This window comes from Sphaerodactylus townsendi, linkage group LG05 (genome assembly GCF_021028975.2).
Source record: "Sphaerodactylus townsendi isolate TG3544 linkage group LG05, MPM_Stown_v2.3, whole genome shotgun sequence".
NCBI classification, from domain to species: Eukaryota; Metazoa; Chordata; class Lepidosauria; order Squamata; family Sphaerodactylidae; genus Sphaerodactylus; species Sphaerodactylus townsendi.
The window spans coordinates 44,248,581-44,274,324 of record NC_059429.1 but is presented as its reverse complement, the minus strand read 5'-3'; the positions used below and the strand labels follow the sequence as shown (position 1 = coordinate 44,274,324).

At 40.9% G+C, this 25,744-nt stretch overlaps 1 protein-coding gene across 6 annotated transcripts in view; it reads right to left on the bottom strand.

Annotated features, from left to right (window-relative positions):
- The window catches only part of ZNF644 (zinc finger protein 644), a 60,823-nt gene that overhangs the window by 7,574 nt on the left and 27,505 nt on the right, over positions 1–25,744 (bottom strand). For 4 of the 6 annotated variants that reach the window (XM_048496097.1, XM_048496099.1, XM_048496098.1 and 1 more), the window contains 3 exons: positions 15,165–18,175; positions 14,364–14,969; positions 11,877–11,999 (listed from right to left, as the gene is read on the bottom strand). In XM_048496097.1, coding sequence (XP_048352054.1) covers positions 11,877–11,999; positions 14,364–14,969; positions 15,165–18,144 — 3,709 coding nt within the window. In that variant the 5' untranslated portion in view covers positions 18,145–18,175. The remainder of the gene's footprint in view (positions 1–11,876; positions 12,000–14,363; positions 14,970–15,164; positions 18,176–25,744) is intronic. The other 2 variants (XM_048496102.1, XM_048496101.1) reach the window with 2 other exon arrangements.

Sequence of the window (25,744 nt, the reverse complement as noted above, 5' to 3'; positions counted from 1 at the left end):
CTAGAGAGGCAACATAGACATTCAGATAGGCAGTTATAAACAGTACAGTTGTAGGCAGAACAATCACTCCACGAGATGGACACACTTCGCTGACTTCAGAATCTATATAGTACTGTTTTAAAAAGCACCATAGACACAAAATATTTACATGGCACTTGTGTGATATACTTCCAGTTGTTCAATTAACTCAAGTGAAAAGATTATACATATCTCTGGGTCATGATGACAGAAACCGATAATAAATCTTAGGTAGTTTATGCACCACATTTCTATTACAGCCATACATAAATGAATGTTGCAATGATGGCTGTAATTGAGCAAACCTATTTACATCAATATATTTTGAATTAGACACTGTTTTTAAAATAATCTAGTTAACTGCTGCAAAGACAACTTATAACTAGAAATTAATAGAAGCTTTTAACAACTGTGTGCATCATTTGATATAACAGTTTTTACTTACCTGTTCACTGGGGGCAAGCAGCACAGCCTTCTACCCTCTATCACATTCGTCTCCAGACCCAACCCCCAACCCCACCCCAAACAAACTCCACATTAAAAAAACCACTCTTACTGGATCTCTCAACATTTTAAGAACACTCATTGATACTCACTGACTCTTTCCAGGGCGGCTGTAAATTATTACAACACAATTATAACTAGAAAGAGCATTACAAACTTATTCTGACTGTTTCTGCCGGTTTTAAAGCACTGAGAGATGAAGTTAAACAGGAATAGAATAATCCTTCAGTTAGGTAAGGGTACTCTTCTGGAAGGCTAGGGAAGAGACCTATGGCAGCCAAAGCAACTACATAGATGTTGACAAAGCCAGACAGGCAGACTTTACATAAATCCTTATACTGCAGGGATCTAAGTAATTATTTCTGAAGTTTTATGAAATAAAATACTCTGACTGCAAACCTTTCTGATTTCTGAAACACAAAGTTTCAGGAGATGGACTCTCACTGTACGATCAGTAGAATGTCAATGGCAGACTACATGACCTAATTTTTAAATATAAATTTACAGTACCCTCATGTTTATATAGGTTGTTCTTCCTCTCTTTCCGTTTCAAATCCCTCTCACTTCATTGTTCCTCTATACAATTTCCAGAACTTCAAACCCTGTATCATCCTCTGATTTGAGAGCTGATTAAGGTTTTCCTTATTCCTAATTAATAGTTTATAGATATGTTGTGTTTCTATGACATTCATATACTATGGCTCATTCTTTCACAGTCACTAAAAGTAATGTCCACTATGTTATATACAGTGAAATACATAATTGTAGTCTCTATCGAATGATGTATTTTGAATCTGACAGGTAATGCTAACATTGCCCACCTAAAACAAGAAGCACAGCTTTTCTGTAAATTCACTCTAGTTTCATATAAAATCTTTGTATTCTTTTCACAATAAACCATTGACTCTTCATAGCTTATGCAATCAATGCATTTTTCATTAAACTTCCAGGCATGTATTTAAACTTCCAGGCAATATTTAAGCTAAAGACTAACTACAATTTACTACAATCTAAGTAATACTGAGTGGGTAAACAATCTGCTCCACAGAGACTGTATTTTAGATCTTAAAAGATTGGGGGGTGGAAGGTGTGCTTCCAAATATATGTGGATCAGAATATTATACATGCTCAATTAAAGCAGGAACCAAGAGGAATTACACTAAAAATTTTGTGTGTGTGTGTGTATGTGTGTGTGTATACATACTCAAACACACACATTTTATACGTGGGTGCGTGTAAAACTATACTAATAAATCAGTTGTACAGATGTTATCCTTCGTTGGAAAAAAGTCACATTTTATCTAACCCATGATCTTCTAGCATCTATTTGCCCCAGAAGTTCATTCCCTTTCTCTTAGCATAGTGTTTCCTTGCAATGATGCAACCTCCTCTGTCCAGAATGCTTTACATGCCATGTTACAGGCTGTTCAAAACCAATCTGTAAGGCACCTGAGAAACAAGTGGTAGATTGAAATATTTAATCACAACTGAACTTGACACTTTGATTCATCAACTTCAGATAAATCAGTTATGAAAAATAACCTATCCAACCTTAAAACTTATTCTTAAACTTCATTTGTATTTTACTGCATCAGCACGGGAAACAGGTGTAAGAGTACAACTCACTAAATAAAAGAAAGGAGTCTCGGTTACTGGAAAGCATAGATGCAGAGACAAAAAAGAAATGTGCTACACTGATAAGGAAGAATCTCAACAAGTACAGAGAACTGCAGAAGAGACAGGAAAAATCTCAGATGGCTCAAGAGAACGGTCCATTAGTCATTTACCATGAAGGGGCCTTCTCCTGTGGGGCAACGTGGGCGTCTTGGATGGGTGTTTCCTAACCCTTCTTCTGGGAGGCAGGATGTTGTTTTTTCCCACTTCCTGTTGAAGGCCCAGCCTCCATCTTCCCCAGTGGTCTCCTGACACAGCAGTGACGACTCCTGAAGCCTTCAAGAAAAAACAACAGGAAGACTTCCCTATGGGGCTCCAAGTCACAAATTCATTATGCTACAGGGCATCATGTCTTTATTAGTGCGTGTGTCCTTGATAGGTCATCGAATGGTCTTGGAGACTGTATAATCTCAGGGAGGGGCCAAGATGCCCACATCGCCCCACAGGAGAAGACCCCTTCACGGTAAGTGACCAATAGACTGTTCTCCTGGAGGTGACTTAGGGCGTCTTGGATGGGACCTCCCCGAGCAGTGTCCCTGGATCTGGGTGGGATGATCAGTCTCTGAAGATATGTTCCAAGACCCTTGAACCGAAAGCCGTTTCCGCGGCCGAGATCGATTGGATCTTGTAGTGTCTAATGAATGTCGAGCTGGATGACCATGTGGCCGCCCGACAAATGTCTTCTACTGGCGTTTGTCATCTGAAGGCTGCATTTGCAGCGGCGGAGCGTGTAGAGTGGGCTGTGATACCCTGTGGCACTGGTAAGCGTGCCGTCTTGTAGGCCTTGATGATGCATTGTTTGATGGTGCTACTGATCGTGACCCGGGACATTTGTGCCCCCATGTAGGGGTTTGAAATGTTTATGAATAGGCTCTCGGTCCGTCTTAGGGGTTCCATGCGACGGATGAACTCCTTCAGGGCTCTTCTGACGTCCAGACCATGCCATAGAACCTCCTTGGGGTGAGTTGGCTTCGGGAAGAAGGTCGGGATGATGACCTCCTGTCTGACGTGGAATGAGGTGCCCACCTTCGGTAGAAACGTAGGATCCAGGCGTAGCACCACTCTGTCCTTGTGGAACACGCATAGGTTGACGTTGACGGACAATGGTCTGAGTTCAGATACTCTGCGTGCCGATGTGATGGCAATCAAGAAGAGGACTTTCATCCTCAGCCACCTGAGGGATATCTCACGGATAGGCTCAAAAGGTGGTTTAGTTAGTGCTCAGAGGACCGTGTTGAGTCTCCACGATGGAAAGCGGTGCATCGTTGGGGGCTGCCTCTACTGCACTCCTTTCAGGAAACGGATGCTGTCCGGATGTCTTGTAATCGAGTGTCCCTGCAACTTGGGCCAGACCGTTGCGAGCGCTGCTATCTGCCTGCGTAAGGTCACACTCCATAGGCCTTTCTTGAAGCCCGCTTGCAGGAACTGGAGAATGCGTGGCACCGAGGGTCTCACCGGGTCGATCTGTTGGCTTCTGGTCCACCTGACAAACGCTCTCCATGAACAGTTGTAGATGTTGGTGGTGGATTGTCTTCTGGATGCTAGTATAGTGTCTGTGACCCTATCCGAGTACCCCTTTCTTCTTAGTGCCTGGCGTTCAAGCGCCAGGCAATCAGACAGAACCACTGTGGGTTGGGGTGATGTACTGGCCCCTGGGACAGCATGTCCGGAGTGGTGGGCAAGGTGAAGGCAGGGGCAGTGGGTAGTTGTAGAATTGAGGAAAACCATGGTCGTCTCAGCCACCATGGTGCTATAAGGATGATCTCTGCCCTCAGCTTCTTTAGAAGCTTGGGGATGACTGGCACTGGTGGAAAGGCATACAAGAGGCCCTTGGGCCACTGTGACGTCAAGGCGTCGGTTGCCGCAGCTTAGTGTTGATGGAACCTGGACATGAAGAGCGGGAGTTGGTGATTCCTCTCTGAGGCGAAGAGATCCATGAGTGGGGTCCTGAGGTGGTGCACCACCCAACGGAAGATCTCTGGATGCAGCTTCCACTCCGCTTCTGCCACATTTTGTCTGCTTAACCAATCCGCCTCCACATTGAGAGTGCCCTGGATGTGTTCTGCCGTCAGGGAGGCTAGATTGTTCTCTGACCAGGAGAGGATCTGGCATGCCTCCCGACAGAGGGTTGAGAACCTCGATCCTCCCTGGTGGTTGTTATATGCCTTTGCCGTTACGTTGTCCATCTGGATCAGGACGTGCTTGCGATGTAGGTGGTCTTGGAAGTGTAGCAGGGCTAGGCGGATCGCCCTGGTCTCCAGGACATTGATCTGGAGCATTGCCTCCTTGGGGGACCATTGACCCTGCACATAACTGCCTTGGCTGGATGCCCCCCAGCTTGTGAGGCTGGCGTCTGCGAAGACCGACACCGCTAGGTATACTTTTCCTCCGAGGAGGTTGTCCTTCCGGGTCCACCAAGCTAGGCTGTCCTTGAGTGACTGGGGTAAGACCAGAGATTTGTCCCTCTTTTCCATGATCGATGCCTGATGCGGCCGCAAGAATCTCTGCAGAGGCTGAGCATGTAGTCTTCCCCACTGAACCATGTCCACTGTTGATATGAGCAGTCCAATTAAGCTCGCTAGTTGGAGGAGGGATGCTTTGTTGGATGTCTGGAATGACAACAGGAGGCGATGGATCCGCTGAACCTTGTCTCAAGGTAGGAACAGGATGTTCCTGGTCGTGTCTATTATGGCTCCAAGGTGTTCCATCCTTTGGGATGGGGTGAGGGAGCTCTTGTCGAGGTTTATCAGGAAGCCGTGCCTGGTCAAGACCTCTTTGACCCTGGCCACGTCCTGTTTTGCCTGTTCCGCTGAGCTTGACCTGATGAGAATGTCGCCTAGGTACGGATGTGGATCCCTTCCTGGCGGAGTGCAATGATGGGGGCCAAGAGGATCTTGGAGAAAATCCTCGGGGCCACGGCTAGCCCAAATGGAAGCGCTCTGTATTGGTAGTGGTCCTCCTCCACTGCGAAGTGCAGGAATCTGCGGTGGAGAGGGTTGATGGGGATGTGCAGGTAGGCCTCCGTCAGGTCCAGCGACATCAGGTAATCCCCTGGTTGAAGGTTTTCTGTAATGGATCTGAGGATCTCCATTCTGAATTTGTACAGACGCATGTGTCTGTTGACATACTTGAGATTCAGGATGGCTCGCCAGTCTCCGTTTTTCTTTGGCACGGTGAAAAAATGTGAGTAGACCCCTGAGGATCTCTCTGAAGTTGGCACCGGTTCTATCGCTCTGATCTGCAGCAGGTGTTGGATGGCCAGCTTCGTTCGTTGGCTTTTGTCTAGCCTGGAACTTTGATGGAAACTGCGAAAACATTGTCTGGGTGGAGTTGTCAGTTCTAGGAGGTAACCTGATACGATAACCTCCCTTGTCCATTGGTCTACGTGATCGCCTACCCACGCATCCTGAAAGTGTTGTAGGCGGCCACCGACTGGAGTGTCCCCTTGGTCAACTGCGATTGGGGCCACCCTGGCGAAAGGGCTGTCCCGTCTTACCTAGCTGGCGATAGTTGGCGCGAAAAGAGCTGGGAGCAGTGCCGGTGAAAGCAGTGCATTTGCGAAAGTGCTGTTGCGTTCTTTTGCCGTCTCTGGTCGTTCGAGGAAGAGTCCGTTGTGATCTGAAAGTAGTGTATGACTTGAAGCTGTTGGAGGAGTGGTCCCCCCTGATGTATCTGGGCAAAGTTCTTCTATTCTTATTATCCTTGGATTCCACGAGTACCGAATCCAGCTCCTGTCCGAACAGTCACTTTCCGTGAAAGTCGTAGGTCGCCACCACCTGTTTGGAATGAAAGTCAGCTGCCCATGAGCGCAGCCAGATATGTCGCCATGCCACCGTTGCCAGGGCCATGCTGCGAACCACCAACATCATGGCATCAAATGTGGAGTCCGCTAGGTAGTAGACTGCGGAAAGCACTCTCTCGATGCCCTCTCTGATGGCCTGGTCTTGCAGTGCAGTTCTCTCTAAAAGCCTTCTAAGCCAGAGTATGGAAGCTCGGGCCACTGTCGCTGAGGGCGCTAGCACCCTGGTCGCCAGCGAAACCCTTGCATGTGTTTTTCTCAGGAAGGTCTCCATGCGCCAGTCTGTGGGGTCCTTCAGGGAACCCTTGCCGTCCTTGGTCACTAAGCCCCCCGACTGGATGGAAGCTACTGGGGCGACCACCAGGGGGACCTGAAGCATGTTGTGCATGTAATCCGGCACCGCGTAGAGCCGCTTGAATGAAGTGGGGGTCCCCTTGTGGGTGCCTAGGTTGGACCACTCCCTTCTGATTCGTCTTACAAAGTATTCCGGTAAGGGGAAGACGTCCTGTGACTTCTCCTGTCTGGGGAAAATGTCCTTTTTTTCCTTTAGGACACCCCTTGATTGGTTTGGTTGTGGTTGGAGTAGGGGCCGATGGGTCCTCTGCATCCTCTGGGTCCTGCAGTTCCAAGGTAGAAACTGTCTTGGCTATGAGCGAGGAGAGGAAGGTCTCACTAGGTTCAAAGGAAGACTCCTCATTCTCAGAGAAATGGTCTGACTGCTCCTCCAGTTCCCCCTCACTGTAATCCTCAGATTGCTCTCCTGGGACCGCTAGGGGGTCCCTTCCGTTCCTTGGACTGGGATCCCTTCCATTTCTTGGACTGGGGGATCTATGCCTTGTTCTGCGCATGGGGGACCTGGAGGGGGACCTGGGTCTGGGTCTGCGCCTGGGGCAATCCCTCCCCTCGTGGTACCGCGTAATCTCCTCCCTCATGGTGCTCCTAAACATGTTCATGAGGTCCTTGGGGGAAGCATCCCTCCACGACCCAGCTTCTGGGTCACTCCCATTCAGAAAAGGAGGGGAAGATCTGTCTCCCCATCTGCTGGGTGCTCTTTCCTCTGAAGGGAGCCTGGAGGTTGACCTATCCTATCCTCCCGGTTATGAGTAGCCCTGCCCTCCGGAGAGGGGCTGATGGTTGCTCTGTACTCCCGGGTGGAGGGTGCCCTGCCCTCTGGAGAAGGGCTGTAGGTTGCTCTGCCCTCTCTGCCTGATGGCTGCGGACTGGGGGTTGCTCTGCCCTCCCAGGTGAGGGATGCCCTGCCCTCCGGAAGTGGGCTGGGGGTGGACCTGTCCTCCCGTCCGGCGGACATTCCCCGTCGACGGCCCCGGCCCCCCCCCGGCCCCGATCTTGCCTTGATTCAGGCGATCTGGTCCGGTCGTCACGCACCGCTCCTCGCAGCCGCTCTCCCTCATCGTGGCGTGACCAATCGTCCGGCGCCAGGAGGTCACGGTGCCTGGTTGGGGGAGATCCGCCCTCCGCGACCCTGCATGGGCCACTGGCGGTCCCCTGCAGCGTATCCCTTCCCGGACTGTCCTGGCGTGGCTTCAGCCGCCGGGACTTGCCGCCGCACTTCTTCGCCGGCGTTGCCGGGGAGCAATCTCACGGCATTCTGCCGCCACCGCTGTTCTTCTGGGCAGCCTGGGCCTTCCGGGTGGCTGCCCTTGTCCCTTCTGCCGTCGACCTGTGAAAGGTCTCCGGCGAAGAAGTCCTGGTCGCCGTTGTGGCTAGGGCCGTCTAAAATGGCGTTGCGATTCCCGGGATTTATCCCAGGGAATCCAGTGCCATCCGCTGAAGAGGAGCCAAATACGCTCCGTCTGCGTCCAGCTGGGTATAGAGAAGACCCAGCTGAGCCGAAAAAACTCCAAATGGGGCTAAAAAGAAAAAGTCTGGCTGCAGAGCCAGTGACAACCTGCTCTCCCTGCTTCAGGCAGGAAAATACTGGGGAAGATGGAGGTCAGGCCTTCAACAGGAAGTGGGAAAAAACAACATCCTGCCTCCCAGAAGAAGGGTTAGGAAACACCCATCCAAGACGCCCTAAGTCGCCTCCAGGAGAAACCTCTTTGCCATACCCAACTATGCCAAACTGACTACTAGCACCTGCCAGAAGACCTAGCTTTCTTCTCTTGTACTACAGAGAAATGGTGGCATTCAGATGAAACAACAAACAAAGGCTTGTTGCTAGAATAAGCCGTGGGCATCAATGGGCTCAACTCCTTCCAAGCTCTTACAATGAAGACTACCTTACTGCCAACAAGACATCATTTGAGGCTGAATCAGATATACTGGTAAACTGTGGTTTTGTTCTCTTCCCAATCAAGCAGGACTAAACTGCTTAGGATCCTTCTTCGTAACTGGCAAAATGTATGACAATTTCTGTCAAACTGCTAAACTAAGATCCAAGTTCAAACCCCCACGGTCCCATTAAACACTGGCTGGCACTGGGCCAATCATACCTCATTGGTTACTGTGAGGAGGAAATTAAGGGCTAGATAAATTGGAGGAAGGGCTGGATAAAAATATTCTGCAGAAAAACATTGTTCTACAGACACTGGCATGTGACTCTTGTATGCAACTTCTTCTGTGTCAACTTTTCATTTCTATTAGGCAAGAGTGCTTGACAGAGTGGAAGTAGAATGAGACTCTTGAAAGTCAGAACTGGTTCTCGAATGACTATGCTGCTTGGAACATGAACAGCTTGCTCAGACATCAGAACTGAATTGCCTACCATTTCTTAACTACCCGTGTTTCCCTGAAAATAAGACAGGGTCTTATATTAATTTTTGCTCCAAAAGATGCGTTGGGGCTTATTTTCAGGGGATGTCTTATTTTTTTCCATTATTTTGAGTCCCCCACGTGACCAGATCAGCTGCGTCGGAGAATCTGTAACTGGGGCTTATTTTTGGGGAAACCGGGTAAGTAATGTCATCATTATTTTCTGAGCAATCTAGCAAGGGCAGTCCCAGTTCCAAGGCTAAAGACAGTCATTTCTTTCCCAAAATCTAACCGATCACTGAAAAGATTCTAAAGATGCCGCTTCTGAAAATATGTAACACAAAGAAGCAGTGAAAAGTGCCAGTGCCTTGCACAAAAGCCAATGTAGCCCTGGGAAACCATTCCTTTCAGCTTTAACAAATCTGATAATTGATTATATTTCTCCCATTAAAAAGCAAAATATAGATCAAGTTTCATAGCAATTGTCATATATATCAATAAAAGTAATTTACACATAAAATTATGTAACTAGGGCAAAAAACAAAATACTGAAAATAATATTTCCTTGAAAACTATGTAAATACACAAAATTAGTCGTGCACTGTTTTTGAAAATAAAAGGAACATGAAAAAAATTACTTAGTACTCTAACTGGAATATCCTTTGACCACAGGACACTGAGACTTTTCTCCTTAACAGCAGCACCATCTATGTTATAAGAGCAGGTAGGGCTATACTGCACTGATTCGTAAGTCAGTCAAACATACTAAAACCAAGATCTTATGAAACCTGTAGAAGAAAATCAGCCATTTTGCATGAAATACATATACAATTTTTCATGTCTTCTGCTCAATCAGAGGCAGGTAGATTCCATCTTCTGCTCACATAAAAGAATGGCAACTTTTGCCAATTCCTCCTTCTCACTACAGACCCTCAAACTTGTATTACTAATATTCCCCAGGGAGTCCTAGAGGTGCCCCACTCCCACCACAGGACCAGCTTTTCAGGGAACACAGATAGTTGCACATAAGGTTCAGGCCCTGGCATCTAACTTGCAATTTATAAGAAATAGTTCTAAGAAATTTATTTCTTCTTTGCAGAAAGCTCATCATTTGCAAAAACTAACAAGTTTGCAATACAAAAAAATCAAACACAATCTGTTGTAGTCTAAGTTTGCCAACAGCATATGGAAGTGCTGTATAAATTACAAATATTCCTATTCATTTTGATTATGAAATTATATGCAAGTATGACGACAAAGCATAACTTTTCCAACAGCAGAGTCTAATATATGGAAACTATCACAGTTCTGACAACTAAGTAGGTAATGATTAGATGCTGGGATAATTTATAAGAATTTACACAGATATTAACATTCCCAAAACTTTTTAAGGGATCACCTGTAGTCTGTAAACTCCCCATAGCTCCTCCTCCCTTAACATATTAATTTCTCTCTCAAGGTTGGTTTATTTAATTCAATTTTTATCCTGCCCTTTCCAAACTATAGTAAGGCTCAGGGAAACTGCAGAACTGAGCGAAGTCCTGCAGGGCCAAGGTCTCACTTGATAGACCGTTCCACCAGCTGGGGCCAAAACTGAGAAAGCTCTGGCTCTGATTAAGGACAGTTGGATACTTCTTGGGTCAAGGGCCACCAGTAAGCTATTACTATTTGAGTATAGTGCTCTTTAGGGGATCAAGCAGGCAGGATAGTCTCAAACAGTTCAGGGTCCTAGATTGTTCAAGATTGCATTGCTATCAACACTAAACTGTGGAAAACACAAAGCAGGGTTCATTTTTAACCAATTTTAAGACAAGACTCGTATTCTGGGTAAAAGCAAGCCCAGACAGGTCATTAGGCAAGGCTGGATAAGACTGGAAGGGAAAGATGCTGCAAATCACAGTGTCCTTCATGATAGTTAAGTGATGAAGATGTGGAATAACAATGTTCATGTATGCATAAACTAGCATGCTTGAACTTAAAAGAGTGCCAAAGAGCAATTTTATGTATTTTCTGACTATATATTAGACAACATTATGTGCTGTGGTCAGAGGGAACAAATAGCTGCAGTAGTTGAGGAAGTCCTGTCTGAGCCTTTCACCATGGACAGTGATGCAAGATACTGATTTTTACAAAAATACCCCCCCCCCAAGTGTGTTCAAACTTCCCTCGCAAACAAAACAATTTTCAACAATTCAACAATAAGCACTTAATATTCGCAGAGAGTGACTGATGTTATGAGACAGGTAAACATACTGGTTGGTCAATCATACTACAGAAATATTATTTGTCAAGCTTCTCTATGGGCTGCTAATGATTTTAAATGCCTGGATTAATTAATAATGGCTTTTGAAGGGCTAATATGTTTGCGTTTCTACCAGTTTAGCCCCACTGGGCTGTCTTGATAGTTTTTGTAGAAGGAAGCATTGTGTAGTAGGAGAAATCCTGTTTATACATAAACAGCCAATTTGACTACTCAAGCCCCTCTCCCAATCTTCATGGTGTTTTAATAACCCAATGGAATCTCCTTTGTTTCTCTTGCTTCTTTTGCCAGTATGGATCGCACTAATTAGCAACATTTTTTTCACAAAAGGTCCCATTAAAGTACAAGCAAAATCGGTACAATGCACTGAAAAGCTTTTTAAAATGTAGTTCTTCTGGGATATTACTATCCAACTTATTTTTGTGAAAGTCTAACAAACTAGAAAAAGTGACTAGATGGGGAAAATAATGATTAAACATGAAGTGTTGAAAATAGTACAAACATATAGTTGCTCATATAAACCTTATTTCAGTATTAATTTATCTAAGGAATGGGTTGTAATGACAGGTTAAAAGGGAAAAAAAAGACACAACCAAGCAGGTATATCCTCCCATTAACAGTAGTAGCCATTTCTAAATTTAGCTAGAAATCAGAAAGTATTCAGCTCTCGACTGTTTACATACATGAAATAATGCTGGATCAAAAATAAAACAATGAGAATTTTAAAAAAGGCATGAAAAAATGGACAATAGCAACATATATTTACAAGTTGCTAAAGTTCTGTCTCAAATTTCAGTGTCTGTTTCAGAGAATTTCAAATGTCAACTGAATTAGTAAATGAATTTTTTTCAAGTCTGATGAGAAAAACGTGTACAGACAGACTTGATTTTATATCTGTAGCAAACATACCTGTCCCAGTCAAAAGTCCAGCACTCTTCCTTCGTGTATAAGCGCGTAAGTGGTTGGACAGGCTAACAGCACTTGTAAACGCCGTATTGCAATGCACACACGTTCTAAGCTTCACAGGCATACCTATCATTCAAAAGAAAACTATAATCCAGTTCTCTTTAAAAAAATGAAACTCTCAATGCGTTTTGAAAAATTCTGTATTAAAAATTCCTTTCAAGTATGTTCACTGCATTGGAACAATTGTTTCATACATCAGGAGAAGCCAAGCTAATGGTTGTTACTTTCAGACGTGGCATTTAGCACAAAACATGCTATTTTGTGAGAAAAATGGAAGGGTAATTTGAATCCCTAAACTTCTTTGAATTTAACAATTAAAATCACTTTTCTGCTGATCTTCACATTATACAGATTATTCCCTAACCCAAAAATACAATTCTGTGATTTGAATAGCACAATTCTGTTAAGAAGTTGCAAGGCTTGCAACATTCCCAATAAAGAGAATTAGAAAGTCTCGTTGACAAAGTGGTAATTAAAGTGTTTTATCCACATGACTGTAAGAGACTCAATACTAAATTAGGCTGCTGATGAAGGCTGGGGGGAAAAGGTGGTAAAACACACCACTGCACAGCTGTTAGACAAAACATTTTATTCAGTGCATTTTATCTTCATTACTTTGAATGCGCAATCAATAATGAAAGTTAATGATTTGTAGTTTTTGCTAAAATCGTTGTGCTAAACAAATGATCAACAAACTAACATCTTAACTATCACAGGAGAGAACACATAGTGAAACAATACCAAACTACATCAGACAAAAAAGAAACTACATAAGACAAAGAAACCAGCAGAAATGGTTTCTTCTCAATTTGACTTTCAAACACAAATAAAAGTTTTCACTGCCTGTCTTAGGAGGATATTATCTTGGACCATACAGGTTTCTTCATACTCCCTACGCTACCTTAGAAAAACATTTTCAAAAAAATTTATCAAAGGAAAATCCAGTTGAGAAGATAAAATGGTTTAGATATATAAAAGATAAAAATATTAGAAATAAAAACTAGCTAGATACTAAAAATGAAACTTCATTTAAAGTATTTGGAGAACAATATCATAGAATGGGGACAATTTTAAGATAATTAATACAGCAGTTAACAGTCAATACCTACATTAATCATATTTAGCTAAGTAGCCCTATTTAAAAATATAATGATACGTGGCTTTTTATTTTGGGATGAAGCGTAAGAAATATGCCACCTAACATTAAGAAGCACTCATACAAAGCAGCAAAGCATTAAGCTACAGTTCAGACATTATCATCCAAGTTTAGGTTTTTACTGGGAGAATGATCTTAAAGGAGTTCACCAAAATATTTCAATGAACCATACATAGATTATAGGTATCATAACTTTTTTTAGTCCCTCTATTCTACAGATCAAGTTTTAGTGTGTCAAGATACCAGTGAAAAGTCAAAAGTGAGAACTGGAACATAATCAGCAGAATCATGCAATGTACCCATTGCTGTATTGTACAACTTCACACTGCAGGTATAGGGCTGAATGTTTCAAAGTTTGCCTGTTTAAAAAACCCCTATGACTTCACCTGCAGCTTGAAGCAGCACCCTGCAGCCACAGACACAATGCATTAAGTCTGCTGATCCCATAACTGTTCCTAGAATCAGGCATTAGCAGAATTACTGTAATATTGAAAGAACTACCATAACGATAAAAATACACAATCATGCACTTCAATCAAGAATATTTACTCAAACTAAAACAAGAAACGATAGCTGCAAGACAGTTTGTGCAGAGGTGTTGTCAAAGGATTCCAAGCACAGTGTCCCTGAGCCATGAAAGTCAAGTTTGAAACATATCTCAAAAAGAGCATTCTAAAACTAAGCTATGGGGACTATGAACAATAGTAGTCTAGAGTATAATTTTGTTTGCACAATTCCTATGAAAATCTCAGTTCATAATTTCAGAGATTTCATACCAGAACCCTCATGGCAACAACTGTGTTCAAACAAGACTACGGCTACCAGTAACACTCACAGGTTAGTCATAACCTGTATAACAGTCCACTCATCACCTATCTTTACCCAATCAAGCATGCATTAAACTTACACAGATTTGGCAGTCTCTTCCCCCACCGCCATGATAAAGAGCAATCCTAACAATATGAGCATATTACACATCTGCAGTACCTATAATCTCGGAAAGATGTAAGAGTTCCCCCAGATGTGAGCAATACATCACGCTTTGTTCACATGCTTTCCTCGTTATGCAAATCCTTAATTCTTATGGCCTATTAGCAATGCTCCATCCAGAACTCAAGTTGTATACATAAAACCAATGCAATTAGAATCATGCAAACGAAAAAAAAATCAGTAACTACTTTTAGATTATGAAATAAAATTATTTGGTACAACCTGTATTCCAATTCTTGATACTGTGATGAAATAATGTAATTAGCTACAAACAAGCATCTTACCTGACTGCATAGTCAAGTCCATTTTTTGTGGATGATGCATCAAAGGACTGTCTTCATCTAATGGAAGAACACATTTTTGAACAAACCTCTTTCTTGCAGTCTGATTATGGATCTTTTGAGGAGATATCTCAGTATTTCTTTGTTCTCCTAATCTTTTATTTTTCAACAGTTCTATCAGTGTAAGTGACTGATTTTTTTTTTCATCGTGTAGAACTGATTTTGCTTCATCACATTCATTGAGGAAACTCAGCCCTTCTTCCTCTGAGGCAGACACCGATATATCTTCAGTCTTTAGGCCATTGCGGTATGCTTCAAAAGGTATAACATTTTGAGATAAAAAATCATCAGTGGGTGAAAGTTTCTGAGCAACAAATGGTCTGGGAATCACACGTCGACTGTTCAACGCCTTCAGGATTTTTTCATATTTTTCTTCATTTTGCATCATCTCATTTAGAACGCAGATTGGAGACTTGTGAGCATCCCATTTAGTTTTACCAAGTCTTTTCAGGTGTCCTCGAACGTGATTAGATAATCCAATTTTAGTGTCAAACCAACCTCCACAGAGCTGGCAGGTGTGTTCTGAAGAACTTTCTGATTTCTCAATAGCTAGAAAAAGAAAAATATATTGATTTATCAATTTATTGGACCCTAGCAAACAATCAGTTCAACCTATTCATGCCAGACTTTCAGCCAAGAGCATAAACAACAAAGGTATTACTGGAGAGAGGAAAACTAGTTCTATGTTAAACACATTTATATCTCCTTCACTCAGAACACCCTTACTAAAAAAAAGACTCTTACCTTTTCTAACTCGTTTAACTGGGGTTCCTGTCACAGTTCTTTTGAAATGCTGCATCTTGTCACTTGTTGCTATTTGCTCAGGTGATACAACATGGCGAGCCTCGTAGCTTAACCCAGCTCTGTGAAGATGCCCACGCACATGATTAGACAATCCAACACCAGTTTCAAAAGTTGCTGGACAATATGGACAGGTTTTTTTCTCAAGTGATAAGTCAGTCCAATGGAAAACCGAGTTATGCTTTGGCAATGTTGTGCCTATGCTTTCTAAATTATGATGATCTTGAAAGTCATGCAGGTAATTGCTACCTTCTCCATCTTCATAATACTCAAAATAAAATCCATCATTTTGCTCATATCTAAGAGAAGATTTACCGCCAGCTTCTTCTTCAATTTTACCTTTAAATAAAGGGAACAGGTTTACATGTTCCTGATTAATATCACTGTAAGAGTCATCCTCCACAGACCGTGTAGTGTAATCACACAGTTCAACATTATCCCATGAACTTTCATCCTCCATTTCATAGCTGTCTTTTTTCCCAGCAAGTTTCTGCAAAACAACAACAGTCATTTTATGTAGAAAGTCTGGATAACTGTCCAAATCATCTCCTGTTACAGAGCCTTCCCTTTTGGGTCTTTTAACCAATCTTTTTACAGTTACATGTCTATCTGCATAGACTCCTGTTCTTTTTTCATCACAGTTAAGTGAATCCATAATAAATCTATTATGAGTATTATTTGAAGGTAAAGATCTGACAGATCTTGCAGCTTCCTTTTTTAAGTGTAAAAGATAAGGGCTGCTAGACTTTTTAATCCTATGGCTTTCATGTTTGTACTTATATAAATAATTACTGCTAGCTTTGACACTAGCCTTTTGCTTTCCTACATGATGTAAATATCTAAGCTTTTGGCCAATGCTATTTTTACTAAAAATAGGCTTGTCTGTAGAACTTTGATTGTACACACTTACAGCTGACTGTGCAACGGTTTTCCGAGCCTTCTGTATCCTGGAGGGTCTCTTGTGAAGTTTTGCAAAGTTACTTGACTGGAATGAAGAACCAAATGGTCTCTTTATAGCCTGTTTCAAAACAGAGTTCTTTGGAAAGGCAGATGATTGTTTGATCATATGTTTAGTCCTGCTACCAAAATCTATAGGCTGTTCTATAATGTGACTTTTTCGCTTTTCTAATCTAAGAGGGTTACCAAAAGGATCTATGCATGATGCAGGATGCAAGTATTCCATGTGTTTCTTTAAAATGCTTCTGGCTGATGTAGCAAATGGACACAGTTTGCACAAATAGTCATCAGATTTCTTTGATGATTCCATGTAGGAATCTTTCACTAATGTTTTTTTCTGTAACTTACTCTGAGATAAATCTGTAGTGATCATTGAACATTTCACCACTGCCCCATGAGAAATTCCTCGATGGCATTCAAGTTCACTCTCTGTCACTGCCATGAAATTACACTCCTCACAGCAGTAGTACCTTTTATCTTTCTCGTGAGTTTTAGCATGTTGCACAAATGTTTTGGGACAATTGGTACCAAATACACACTGTGGACACTGTAAGCGTGCACTCCTACCCTCATCTTGGAGCTCTTTCAATTCACGAATTTCCTCCATCAGTTTTTGTCTTCTTTCCTGGTGAATTATCATATGTTTAAGAAGGGAATTGCGGTCTCTAAATGTCCGGCCACATTCCCTACATGCATAAGGCCTTGGAACATTTAAATGACGAAAGTGACTATTGCCATCCAAGTGATACATCATGTGCCTGTGCAGGTGCTTCTTTTCCCTAAAATTCACATTGCACTTGGTACAGGGATAAAATGATGGCTCATCAGTACTGAAGTTGGATGGTGATTCTAATTCATCTTGTTCACATTTGTTTAACAGAGTATTAGAAAGAAAAGTGCCACTGTGAACAGGAGAAGTATCACCTGCACAATTATCACTAGGATTATAGATCAACTGTTGGATGGCATCCACAACTTCCAATTCCTCATCTGTTGATTCAGGCTTCACTTTTGCTAATGAAAATCTCTCAGTTTCTACTATTTGAAGATTCTCACCTTGCTCCAAAAAATCAACATCTAATGACTCTGAGTTATCAGGAATATAATCTGATTTATTAAAACAGTCTTCAGTATAACGTGTTATTTTGCTAACATCCATTTTTCTTTTTCTCCTTTTCTGTACAACCACTTTAGGCTGAACTGGTGACTTCTCTACAGTGTCTTCATTTGTCATAAGAAATTCTATAAACTCTTTTTGTGGATCCCAGTTTGTATCACTTTCTGTTCTGAAGTCACCTGTACCTGAGGAAGTGCCTGTTAATGATTTGTTACTGTCATCTTTTCCTAGTGAACTTTTGCTATCCTCACATGCATCTACTTGGCTTACTAAAGTGCTGTCTGATTTTATGCTTTTTTCTATAGATGACTGTGTATCACAAACAACTGAAGCAGAGGGAGGTAGATTTTTTGTGGAATGTGTCAGGTTCTTAGAATGTGCTGTTTCAGGTAACAAAAACAAAACTTGGTTTTGACTTGAATTTTGGGATGAAGTCTTTGCAGGAAGATGGAGATCATGTACCACTGCTGTAGATGAGCAAGAGTCTGCTTGGTGGACTGCACTCTGTGCAGTGGTTAAGGAAATGCTGCCTTTATTCATCATGGAAGTTTTAGATAAAGTGGAGTGTAAAACTGGTCCATTAACAGCAGTTTCTGAAGGCAGGAGAATGTTTTCACTAGAAACAGTAGGAGCACCAGTCTGTATAAATGAAGATGTCTGGCCTCCACTTAAGGCTTTTTCAGACTTGTCCTTTGATAGCTCTTCAGACAAAGTATTTTTCTGAAATGATGTTTCAGTCTCTTGCGATTTGGGAATGCCACTCTTTTTTCCAGAGACGAAACTGTTGTCATCTAGCGGTCCTCCTCTTTTAGCACCAATAATCTCAGTATTTATCTCCGTATCATCCATACTGCTGGTCTGCCCATTAAGTTCATTTATGCTAAAATAAAAACAAAGAAAACCTTATTACAATTTGTACTATGAAAATGAGTGAGGAAGTTTTTGGATTTACATTGAGAAAAATTAGATTTAAATTTAGATTAGGTAAAAACCATTTTCAAATCTAGGAGGATCTTTAATTCTACAACCTTTACTCTTTACATTAGTCAATGAAGGCAGGCAACTTCAGCAAAACTGTCATATTTCAGAATTCACTGATCTATATTACTTCTTAAAAAGTAAAAAGGTAGGGAGTATTACCAAAGAGGAAGCAATGAGGAACTGGGCAATTTTATCAGCTTCACCCTCCTTCTGTCCATAAATCTTAGAAACATCACCTTTCTAGGGTCACGAGAAACTAGAGAGGGGCTCAGAGGTAAGGAGCAGGAATGGAAGATCTACTACCAGAGCTCCTACTGCTGATGGTTCACATTACTGACACCATGCTAAATACTGTAAGTGAAGAAAACCCTATTAGAATATTTGCTTCCCTACCCTACACACTTCATGAAATCTACAATATATTATGCTTTACATATCAATATTAAGGTCTTCTTTATAACTCAAATTTCTTTGATGTATATGCTAGGTATGTCAGCCACAACTCCACCACTGGGGTGCCATCACCATACAACTTAAGATGCAGCCATATTTGCATGTGGGAGATATGCAAGGATGGCATCACATACACACTCAGACAGTCCTGCAGCAGCCCTCCAACTCATCCATCACACTGCTCCTGTGGACCTCCTGCATTTTGGGCAGTAGGAGGAGGGGAGACATAAAAAAATGCACTCTCATACAGAGCCAAAGTTTAGCAACAACTGGATAATGTAAAACAACTTGACACTATGACCTAAATATAAACTGCCTGCCTATCTCCAAATACCCCAAAGGGCTTTGGGTTTACATTTGTAAAATAGAATAAAATGACACATGATAAATATTTTGACACCAAATATACTTTCCAAGGCAAACTAGTATAGGACATTCATATCTGGAATTCTGAGAACCCTTCCCCAACCTACTTAGACATGCTCAATTGTCTGGGAATACCTGAAGTAACTGATAGCACCACCCTAATCAGTCACACCTTCTGAGCCCACTGACTTCAATGGAACTACAGCATAATGCTGTTGAGAATGATAATCTTAGTTATCCTGGCTAAATTAATGAAGACTACACAGCACACCCTGACTAAATTCTTAGATAGCACTAGAGAAAAGCTGCCAAGAAACCTAAGTGCAATTTTCTTATTATATTTTAAGTCTGAAATAGATATTGGATATATTCAATAAACTGTCTTCCTCCTAATCAATTTCTTCAAGGAGAAATCAAATTATACAGCCTTTATATAAAAGAGTATTTTAAGGCTAATAAGGCAAACATCTCACAAATTATCAATAGTCAGGAAAGAAATCTTAACTCATTTTCCAAGTACAGAAATGTGTACAGATGAGATTAAAAAGTCAGATCGTCACTTGCAACTATTTTACAAATTGGATAGTGAGGTTTCCATGCTGATGTAAGGCTGAAAATAAAGTCATAAATATTTATGGATGCAATATCTTCCATTGTTGAAAGTGATGTATGTTCTGGCCTCCGTTAAGCTCTTAATTAAACAAGACTTACCTGCTTTTAACAACTTTTCATTTCTGATATTAACAGATTTACAAAGATAAAAAATAGATTCGGAATTAATTATATTCAACTTTATCACCCTAAAATGGCGATAATGCAGCACCCAGTAGGAGCTACATCAGTACATTCACGGGGGTTAAAAAATAGGCAGTACAAAAGCTATTAAGCAAGACTACATAAAGGTTAGCTAAATGAAATGCAAAGTCCAAGGCTGCTCACTGCATTTATTACCTATGAACAACTGAAATGAAGTTTTAATTTTTAAGGATATTTATGATCTTGGAAAGATTTGTATTTTCTCCAGCAAATTATGCTCACAGAAGTAGACAAATGTATGCTCAGTCAATTTGAAAGTCTGTATTAGCTTTTCTCAACAGGAAGCAACGTTGCTAACGAAGTGGTAAATTCAGTGTTAATGAGTGGCTTCACTGTTGCCACCTCTGAGATAAAACCTTTCATGTTCCATGTTCCATCCATCTGTTCTGGTATTAGGGGTTCAGAGGAAGAACAGACGCTTCCCATTTAAAGCAACTTTGTTGGTACCCTCTGAACAGCAGGGTGGTAAACTAAGAATATCGTATTTGTTTGGAGATGGCAATTCTCATTATCAGAATGGCTCCAAGAGAACCTTCCACAAATCTGCATAAAGATGCCAAGCTATGTTGCTTCCACATACCAGGAATTTCAAGTGCATAAATACTACAGACAATATTAGTTTTGGATACTTATGCAACATAACAATTTTCTCTACATCAGATAAAATATCATTTTCATGCAATGAAGCCTGTTCAACTAACTTAGATTTTTAATTTAAATGAAATAAGTCCTGGATGTTGATGAGAATCAAGCAAATCAAAAGACGGCAGTTAAGAGACTAAAGGTAAATTGATTTTGTCTGTTTGTTGTTCTACTCAATCTACTTCAAGAGTAAATATGTATATCACTTATCTCAGGGATTAGATGCACTCATGTAACACATCCAGTTCCTATAATCTACACAAATCAGAAGGTTCACCCCAGAATGCACCACAATCTACATATCAAAGGGGTTACTAAAGGACAGGCTTGGGCTGTGCTGTTTAAATAGCGAAGGAGTACTTTGGAGAAACACAGCCTTTTTCAGGGACAATGTCTGCATTTCTGACTGCGCAGTAATGCAGCATAAAGGTTATGGAACACTGATGTCCTAACTATGAGATCAGAACAACTAATTATGACATCATGCTCTCACCAATGCACTTGGATTCAAGGTTTGGTAATTTTCATTTTATGTTTAACTAGGTTATACACTGTATTTTTAAATGTGTGCAAATTATGGATTATACTGCTAGAATCTGCATTAGTTGTCTTATTTCAGCTGTGAAACCCTAAAATATTTAGTACATTTGAAACTGATTGATTTTTCAGTTTAGACTTGTATCCCATGATCTGTTAAAATTTTAGGAATTAACATTTTAAAATGCTAAATGGTAGGAATTGTGTAGGAATGCTGTAATGATTAAGAACAATAGGAATGTGTAGGAATGCTGTAATGATTAAGAAAACAATAAATGAGATGCTATTTGAACAATAATGCTAACGCATGGATAGAACTACAAAGTATGTACAAGTCAACTCAAAGGCTAGTAACAAAATGATAAGCATAAAAACGTATGTACACTTTGGTTTTTAAGATTTAACACAGCACTTCTTTAAGATACCTCCAACAACAACATCCATTTCTTCAAGGAGCTCATGTGACAGAGTAAACCCTTGCCCAGCATTTGCTTCCTTCATTCATACCCCACCTTTCTCCATAACGGGGACCCGAAGGAGTTTACAATATTACTCTCACCTGACGCCCAAGGTCATTCAGTGACTTTGCAGTCAACTGGACACTTGAACCTAGGCACCCATAGCTCTACTCCAGAACGACTACACCACATTAATTTGAATTTTATCTTTCCATGGTATATTTTCCACAAGGGTTTGTACACCCAACCGTTCAATCAACTATAATTTCATAAAATCACTAGGTAGAATTCTGTATCACAAATTACTACACTAAAACTTAACACGTCTGCCCCAAGCAAACCCCAAGCAAATCCCCAACACTTCTTTCAGAAAGTAAGAAACAAGCACGTTTTAAAGAGCTCCTTTTTATCTTTTGCATAAACATTTCATTTTCTGGACAAATCTTAATGAGTTCTGTAGTCATAGCTGCCTGTAGTCATATAATGTAAGCTTTAAGAAATGAAGCACAAAGGTCAGATCTATCTTCAAGATGACAGATCATCACTTAAACGCCTCAGGCTAGTCTTATTGTCTCGGAAATCTCAAACATCAGTATTTTTGCAAACTATCAGCACTTGCTATAACACCCTTACTACACTACATCTTGAGGTTACTACAGAAGAAATGAGGTGATAATTGCATATTAACATAATTATTCTGTAATCACTTCTGAGCAAACTTCCTAGGTCACTCCACTCAGTAATTCAGATTAGATTCAACCTGCTTGTCATAGCTATGCTGCCCACTTTCCATTCATTAAGAATTCTTTGAAACTTTATTCTTTTATGTACATTATTAATTGTATTTATTACAAGTAGGTTAATATACACTGAATACCTATTTCATAATGGCAACCTTTTCCATGTAAGATGGTTAGACAAATTATAACAGCATCCTCATACAAATGCTAGTTCATTTAACCACAAAACCAAATTAAATGTTATGCTAGTGCCCACTAGCACAGTTACATTTAAGGGTTTGTCAACTTCAATTAGAAAAAAGGTTAGATTTAAAGAACCATGAGCAGAAGTATAGTTGCTAGCACTGTTCTGAAAATACGTCCACAAGCACTAGCAGAAGTGTTTCAGCAGCACTATCATACATAGACAAGCACTTCTCTTGCTTCTTCTTGCACAGAGGCATATCTTTGGATTTAGATTCAATTTTCTGTCTAGCATTAGGTTCAGGCATGAGTAGGAGACACCCTTTCACTCATGAAACCCAGCCCTATGTTTTAAAAGGTAACACACACAGATACCACAGGAACTACCAAACGGTATGGGTAACAAAACCAGTGCCAGATATATTGTTTAGTAACTGAAAAAAAAACAGAAAATTATGCACTTCCAGCATTGATTTTCATACAAAAACACTACAACATCATAGAACAAAAACAGGAATATAAAAGAATCAGATATTTTAGCAAGTCAAAGAGATCTACACGCAATTTCAAATTTAAGTTACACATGGTAAACTAAAATCACATGAAATATATTGCATCATGGGGGGGGGGGGGAGACCAAATACACCATTCAAAGTCCTTACTGAAAACAGATAGCTGCTGGAATTATAACAGAGAATTTATACGCATTAACCCAGATGAAAGTATCAGGATGGAAATAATCAAAATGTCCCAATATGATGGCTGCATATTGCTTGCAGTATTTGCATAAGTAGACCTTCCTAAACAGAATTGCCATAAAAGGTCTTTAACTACTTTGGAATATTTCAGTTTTCTATTGCAAATGTGGGAATGTACAGGAAAGCACTATGTAAAGTTATATATATGGAGCATTCAACACAAAGTAGAATTCCAAATTAAATGTTTAAAATGCCATAACATTTTTGAAAACAATAATATTTATTTTCAGAAGTACTTGAGCATGGAAACTGTAGTTGACTTAAGAATCCCTAGGTATCTATCAAAATTTTTCACCCTTGAGCATAAAATTTAATCAAATTCACCAAAGTTAAAATTATATACTTTTAATGGCTAGATTATGTATATTGGAAGATTAACTTGATCCTACAGCCTAAACAATAAAACATTAAGAACTTTTAGAAGCTTGTACAAGTGCTATAAAATTCCAACAAACCAGAACCTTTAAAGATGAACTGTAAAAGGAAGGTACTACTTCCTGAACTTAAGTAGCATGCATTATGCATATTCTATTAACAAAACCAATCTATTTGTAAAAAGGTAAAAATGCCCAAAGCTAAATTAACACTATAGAGTTTTCCATTTAGAGAAGAGAAATGTCAGGAACTGGAAAATTTGTTTTGTGAACTAGGAATTTAGTATGCACCTTTGTCACATGATTATCTTTAAAATGAATATATTTTTCAGTGGCAAGTAGCCAGCAGTTTCCGCTAGCTGAAATTCAACACTCATTAAAGCTGTTAACAAGTTTTTGCTTATTACATACTCAATTTTTGTTTCACTTACTATTGCTGAGATATCCATTTTAGTATAAATTTCAATAACTTAAAGACACATACACAGATACTGCTCAAACATCTATTTTTATTATAAATTGAAAAAAAACATACAAAATAGAGTTCAGCGCTAGCATCTGATAAGCACAAATCAAAACATAACACTACTTGAACATTTTCCATAGGGCATACTCTAAAAATGTAAAATGAAATAAGCAGACAATTTATATTATGTAATTAGTTTAATACAATAAAACTGACAGCACTAAGGATTTTGGAACTGATTTCTAGATGCCACGATTTTAAAAGAGTTTGGATTTATACCCTGCTTTTCTCTCCTGTAAGGAGTCTCAAAGCGGCTTACAATCTCCTTCCCTTTCCCTCTCCACAAGACACCTTGTGAGGCAGGTGGGGCTGAGAGAGTTCTCAAAGAACTATGACTAGCCCAAGGTCACCCAGCAGGCTTCATGTGTAGGAAACAAACCTGGTTCAACAGATTAGAGTCCACCCACTCTTAACTACAACACCACGATGGCTCTCAAAGCACAGATATCATATGAACACAGCCCTGGTGTTTTTTTAGTTGATTCAATGTTAGTTCATTTAGTTAGTTCTAAACCAGGGGTAGGGAACCTGCGGCTCTCCAGATGTTCAGGAACTACAATTTCCATCAGCCCCTACCAGCATGGCCAATTGGCCATGCTGACAGAGGCTGATGGGAATTGTAGTTCCTGAACATCTGGAGAGCCGCAGGTTCCCTACCCCTGTTCTAAACCAATGTTCGTTCTAAACCAAAACATATGTTTAACAGACATAGTTTACTAGGATCAGGATGACAATACTTATTTGGAAAAACTCCCATTAAAAACAGCCTTGTGTTGTGTGCATACAATTAAAGATAACTCATACACACTTGGAAAACCAAGCCTGGGCTTGATACTATAAAATACAAATTAATCCTTACTTTTCTCCCCTTTCCCAGCATCTCCTGGAACCAACCCCCGCCCCCCCCCATGCTTCACAAACAAAATGGCACACAGCTTGGGAGGCTAGTGTAAGCTGCAAAATCAAGTGAAATCACCCCCCACCCAGCAGCAGCAGAAGAAGAAGAAGAGGAGGAGGAGGAGGAAGAGGAGGAAGAGGAGTTTGGATTTATATCCCCCCTTTCTCTCCTGTAGGAGACTCAAAGGGGCTTACAATCTCCTTGCCCTTCCCCCCTCACAACAAACACCCTGTGAGGTGGGTGGGGCTGAGAGAGCTCTGAGAAGCTGTGACTAGCCCAAGGTCATCCAGCTGGCATGTGTGGGAGTGCACAGGCTAATCTGAATTCCCCAGATAAGCCTCCACTGCTCGAGCGGCGGAGCTGGGAATCAAACCTGGTTCCTCCAGATTAGATACATGAGCTCTTAACCTCCTACGCCACTGCTGCTCCTAAGGTAAGTATTGAAGAACAAATTTATGCAAGAAGGAAACAAGACATTTAAATCACTGTCTCACTTCAATCCTTTCAGCCATATGGCTTTTTGCCCACAAGTCCCACACTTTCAGAGTCATAGGGAAAGTCTACTTCTGAGTGTCTTCTGCTCTGATTTAATGGAATACACATCACATTTTGGGATAATTATGTACCATGGAGCCTGGCCTATGGTATTTGTTTCACATATAGATCATCAAGCAATAAAAATAGGTACAAAGGAACTCATTGCTTATAAGCAAACAC